The 6,063-nt window shown below is 41.7% G+C and overlaps 1 protein-coding gene across 1 annotated transcript; it reads right to left on the reverse strand.

Annotated features, from left to right (window-relative positions):
* Positions 1 to 658: 658 nt before the first annotated feature.
* Positions 659 to 2,805, reverse strand: LOC129853498 (elongin-B-like). The gene is made up of 3 exons (XM_055919650.1): positions 2,677 to 2,805; positions 1,238 to 1,346; positions 659 to 771 (listed from the first exon to the last, which is right to left on the reverse strand). Exons 1-3 carry the CDS (start codon positions 2,797 to 2,799, stop codon positions 659 to 661), a joined length of 345 nt encoding a protein of 114 aa, XP_055775625.1. The 5' UTR covers positions 2,800 to 2,805.
* Positions 2,806 to 6,063: the final 3,258 nt, after the last annotated feature.

Raw genomic sequence — 6,063 nt, forward strand, 5'->3', positions numbered from 1 at the left:
TAAAAAAAACAAAAACATTTAAGTGTGAATATGCGTGTCAACTCTGGAAAATAGAATCTCACCGCTACAGTGGTGAAAGCATGATGGGGTACAGTCTTTTCTGTGATTCATATTTTTTTCAGGGGGAAATGTGGCTGGTGAAAAATGTGAGTGGCTGGTAAAATTTGGGCATCCACCAACCACTAAGGCTGGTGGACCAAAAAGTGAATTTCGCACCCTGCACACACACACACACACACACACACACACACACACACACACACACACACACACACACACACACACACACACACATAGTCACACTCAAAACCAACAGAGTCACTCATTTAAATGAGAGCATTTGAGCCTGACACTCATGTGTCAGACTCATTCCAATGTGTTTGAACAGAATGGTGCACCTGACAAGAAGGCTGGGGATCAAAGAAGGGGGGTTCTTATCATAAAGTAACTGCTGTTTGCAAAGCATTCACAGGGATCCAGGAGTGTTCGGTTAAGGTGTAGGTGAAGGTGGTTGGTAGTAACCTGGTTTGGTTACACATGCCCCATCCCATCTTAACCCCAAATTATGGTACATATTCTCTACCCTGCCACCTAAACCTCCTTGGCTGTTTTTGTAGACAGCCCTCTCCCATCCCCGATCCCTCCATGCCTCCCTCCATCACTGCACAGTCTGTTCGTTGGCAGTGCTGCCAGAGTCTTGGGGCTTCATGACGTCAGGGAGCTCTGGAGGGCTGGAGAATGCCTCCACCTGCAGCTGCTCAAACAACTCATCTGAAGAGGGGAGGGGAGAAAGAAAGGGGGCTCAATAAAACAGCGTACTAACATTACAGCCTACTGAGGACAACAGACTGAAACGGTGGTCAGTAGTAGCTGCAAATTCATTCACTGGTCAACTGACTAATCAAACAGTCATAGCACACCTGTCTATATCTAATCTTCGTTTTCAATTGGAAGATCCTTAACGTCCCCAACTTTCCTGAAGAACAGCACAACACAATCCTAGGCCCTCCCCAAATGTACTGATCTCATTGAAAACAATCGAGTTGCTGTTTTTTAAACGCCTTTTGTTCGGAAGCACCCTGTAAGCCTGTACCTTGTTAGATAAGAATATTTAAAAACCAGAGGAGCCTGAAGCTCTCAAATCTTGCATAACTAATCCAAATACAATGGAGGGGGACTACACTGGGACTGGTGACAGTAAAGTAGCTGGAGGAGTAGTTAGTGTAAATGGATGTACCACCCATTCGGAAAGCCAGTCCAACAGTGCCTGGGGCCTGAGGTCTTGCAGTCTGGTTGGTGAAGCCGCAATCGCCAAGAGTTTTACTGTTTTCTAGCAACTGGTCATCCTGGGGAAAGAAAGAGATGATTACATTTGCTAATAATACTGAAAGTCATGAGACGCTAAATTATGTTGTAAAGTGACGACTAAATCTGACACTGTTGGTGGTGGACCCAAATACTGATTTTTTGGGATTTTTTTTTACATTTACTTGACTGTTTAAACTGAGGTTAGCTCACATTTGATATAAGTTAGAGAAGTTAACTTTCTGGTGAGATGGAGATCCCTCTTGAAAAATAATATAGCTAACAAAAACACACTACATGGCCAAAATTAGTGGATTCGACTATTACAGCCACAACCATTGCTGACATGTGTATAAAATCAAGCACACAGCCATGCAATCTCCGTAGACAAACATTGGCAGTAGAATGGCCCATACTGAAGAGCTCAGTGACTTTCAACGTAGCACCATCATAGGATGCCACTTTTCCAACAAGTCAGTTCATCAAATTTCTGCCCTGCTTGAGCTGCCCAGGTCAAATGTAAGTGCTGTTATTTTGAAGTGGAAACGTCTAGGAGCAACAACGGCTCAGCCACGAAGTGGTAGGCCACACAAGCTCACAGAACGGGACCGCTGAGTGCTGTAACGTGTAGCGCATAAAAACCATCTTTCCTTGGTTGCAACACTGACTACCGTGTTCCAAACTGCCTCTGGAAGCAACGTCTGCACAATAATTGTTTGTCGGGAGCTTCATGAAATGGATTTCCACTCCCGACAAACAATTTGTGAGCAATGCCAGATCAGAGGCAATAGGGATGACCAGGGATGTTCTCTTGATAATTGTATGAATCTGACAATTTTCCTGTCCTGCTAGCCATTCAAAATGTAATGAGTACTTCTGGGTGTCAGGGAAAATGTATGGAGTATAAAGTACATTATTTTCTTTAGGAATGTAGTGAAGTAAAAGTAGTCAAAAATATAAATAGTGAAGTAAAGTACAGATACCCCAAAAAACTACTTGAGTAGTATTTTAAAGTATTTTTACTTAAGTACTTTACACCACTGCCTACAGAGCCCTGACCTCAAACCCATTGAACACCTTTGGGATAAATTGGAATGCCGACTGCGAGCCAGGCCTAATCGCCCAACATCAGTGTCCGACCTCACTAATGTTCAAGAGGCTCAATGGAAGCAAGTCCCTGCAGCAATGTTCCAACATCTAGTGTAAAGCCTTCCCAGAAGAGTGAAGGCTGTTATAGCAGTAAAGCAGGGACCAACTCCATATTAATGCCCATGATTTTGGAATGAGATGTTGGACGAGCAGGTGTAGTGCATTAACAATCACGTAACTCCACCTCAACCCAATTCACTACTAAGGTAGAACCTGTGATACCTTGAAAAGCCTCTGTTCCTCAGGCTCTCTCTTGAGAATTCCCTCGACAATGCGCTTCAGCTCGTAGACGGTGGTGGACTCTTTGGCGTCTGTGAAAATGGTGGTCTTCTGACGCTGGATCATAAGGAACACATCCTGAGAGAGAGGAAAGAATAGGGGTGTATTAATTACGTCTTGCAATGCAAACCGTTTACCGTTCATGAGCCAAACGGAAGCAAACAGAGCAAACGGAACAAAACGGAGGGACCTACCTGAATTTGTCCAATTAAAATAAAAATGTTTGGAGTAAACGGTTTCGCAACAGACAGAATGTTTTGCGACAGAATCTGCGTAATGAATACACCACAGGAAAATGTGTTTGTTAAGTATACACACAATTGCAGTGCACATCAACAAGTTAGCATTTAGTAAGCCTGGAAAGAGTTATTTCAGCATTATGAGTGACCCAATTATGGCTCACGATACATGATACAGCCCATGAAATACATTTTAGGCTGACAAACACAATATTGTCTTATGTCTACTGTTAGTGACTAACTACACTCAGTAGGGATGTAAAACGCTCAGGCTGCTGCACAGAAACTATGGAGGCTCTAGTCTACTTTGAAGAATCTAAAGGGTATACCTAAACTTCTGTACTTTTTTCAATACTACACTGAATAGAAGTATGAATGCAACATGTAAAGTGTTTTTCCCATGTTTCATGAGCTGAAATAAAAGATACCAGAAATGTTCCATATGCACAAAAAACGTAATTATCTCGAATTTTGTGCACACATTTTTTTACATCCTTGTTAGTGAGCATTTCTCCTTTGCCAAGATCATCCATCCAGCTGACAGGTGTGGCATATCAAGAAGCTGATTAAACAGGAGCAAATGATGCCGCGGAGATGAGCATACGTTAACAAACCGAGCTCTTCAAAGTTATCCTATATTATATATATATGTATTATATATATATATATATATATATATACAGTACCAGTCAAAAGTTTGGACACACCTACTCATTCAAGGGTTTTTATTTATTATTATTATGTATTTATTTGTACTATTTTCTACATTGTAAGTCAAATCAAATGTATTTGTCACAGGCGCCGAATATAACTGGTGTAGAGCTTACAGTGATATGCTCACTTACAAGCCCTTAACAAAACATTCATTTAAAAAAAATAAGTGTTAAGTAAAAAATAGATAAGTAAAAAGTAGGTGTTAAACAAATCAAAATATATTTGAGATTTTAGATTCTTCAAAGTAGTCACCCTTTGCCTTAACAGCTTTGCACACTCTTTGCATTCTCTCAACAAGCTTCACCTGGAATGCTTTTCCAACAATCTTGAAGGAGTTCTCACATATGCTGAGCAGTTGTAGGCTGCTTTTCCTTCACTCTGCGGTCCAACTCATCCCAAACCATCTCAGTTGGTTGAGGTCGGATGATTGTGGAGGCCAGGTCATCTGCTGCAGCACTCCATCACTCACCTTCTTGGTAAATAGCGCTTACACAGCCTGGAGGTGTGTTGGGTCATTGTCCTGTTGAAAAACAAATGATAGTCCCACTAAGCGCAAACCAGATGGGATATCACTGCAGAATGCTGTGATAGCCAAGCTGCTTAAAAGTGTGCCTTGAATTCTAAATAAATCACAGACAGTGTCACCAGCAAAGCACCTCCACACCATCACACCTCCTCCTCCATGCTTAATGGTGGGAACTACACATGCGGAGATCATCCATTCACCTACTGTGTGTCTCACAAAGACGGCCTCTGGAACCAAAAATCTCAAATTTGGACTCATCAGACCAAAGGACAGATTTCCACTGGTATAATGTCCATTGCTCGTGTTTCAATGCCCAAGCAAGTCTCTTGTTATTATTCGTTGTCCTTTAGTTTTGGTTTCTTTGCAGCAATTTGACTATGAAGGCCTGATTCACGCAGTCTCCTCTGAACAGTTGATGTTGAGATGTGTCTGTTACTTGAACTCTGTGAAGCATTTATTTGGGCTGCATTGCGAGGTGCAGTTAACTCTAGTGAACTTATCCTCTGCAGCAGAGGTAACTCTGGGTCTTCCTTTCCTGTGACAGTCCTTATGAGAGCCAGTTTCATAATAGCGCTTGATGGTTTTTGCGACTGCACTTGAAGAAACCTTTAAAGTTCTTGAAGTTTTCTGGATTGACTGACCTTCATGTCTTAAAGTAATGATGAACTGTCGTTTCTCTTTGCTTATTTGAGCTGTTCTTCCCATAATATGGACTTGGTCTTTTATCAAATAGGGTTAACTTCTGTATACCACCCCTATCTTGTCACAACACAACTGATTGGCTCAAACACATTAAGTAGGAAAGAAATTCCACAAATTAACATTTAACAAGGCACACCTGTCAATTTAAATGCATTCCAGGTGACTACATCATGAAGCTGGTTGAGAGAATGCCAAGTGTGCAAAGCTGTCATCAAGGCAAAGGGTGGCTACTTTGAAGAATCTGTTTAACCCTTTTTGGGTTACTACATGATTCCATATGTGTTATTTCATAGTTTTGATGTCTTCACTATTATTCTACAATGTAGAAAATAGTAAAAAATTAAGAAAAACCTTTGAATGAGTAGGTGTGTCCAAACTTTTGACTGGTACTGTATATACAGTCGTGGCCAAAAGTTTTGAGAATGACACAAATGTTAATTTCCACCAAGTTTTCTGCTTCAGTGTCTTTGGATAATTTTGTCAGATGTTACTATGGAATACTGAAGTAAAATTACAAGCATTTCAGAAGTGTCAAAGGCCTTTATTGACAATTACATGAAGTTGATGTAAAGAGTCAATATTTGCAGTGTTGACCCTTCTTTTTCAAAACCTCTGCAATCCGCCCTGGCATGCTGTTAATTAACTTCTGGGCCACATCCTGACTGATGGCAGCCCATTCTTGCATAATCACTGCTTGGAGTTTGTCAGAATTTGTGTGTTTTTGTTTGTCCACCCGCCTCTTGAGGATTGAACACAAGTTCTCAATGGGATTAAGGTATGGGGAGTTTCCTGGCCATGGACCCAAAATATCGATGTTTTGTTCCCCGAGCCACTTAGTTGTCACTTTTGCCTTATGGCAAGGTGCTCCATCATGCTGGAAAAGGCATTGTTCGTCACCAAACTGTTCCTGGATGGTTGGGAGAAGTTGCTCTCGGAGGATGTGTTGGTACCATTCTTTATTCATGGCTGTGTTCTTAGGCAAAATTGTGAGTGAGCCCACTCCCTTGGCTGAGAAGCAACCCCATACATGAATGGTCTCAGGACTGATGGTAGCGCTCACCTTGTCTTCTCCGGATGCCCCAAACAATCGGAAAGGGGATTCATCAGAGGAAATGACTTTACCCCAGTCCTCAGCAGTCCAATCCCTGT

Source organism: Salvelinus fontinalis, chromosome 1 (genome assembly GCF_029448725.1).
Source record: "Salvelinus fontinalis isolate EN_2023a chromosome 1, ASM2944872v1, whole genome shotgun sequence".
Lineage (NCBI taxonomy): Eukaryota > Metazoa > Chordata > Actinopteri > Salmoniformes > Salmonidae > Salvelinus > Salvelinus fontinalis.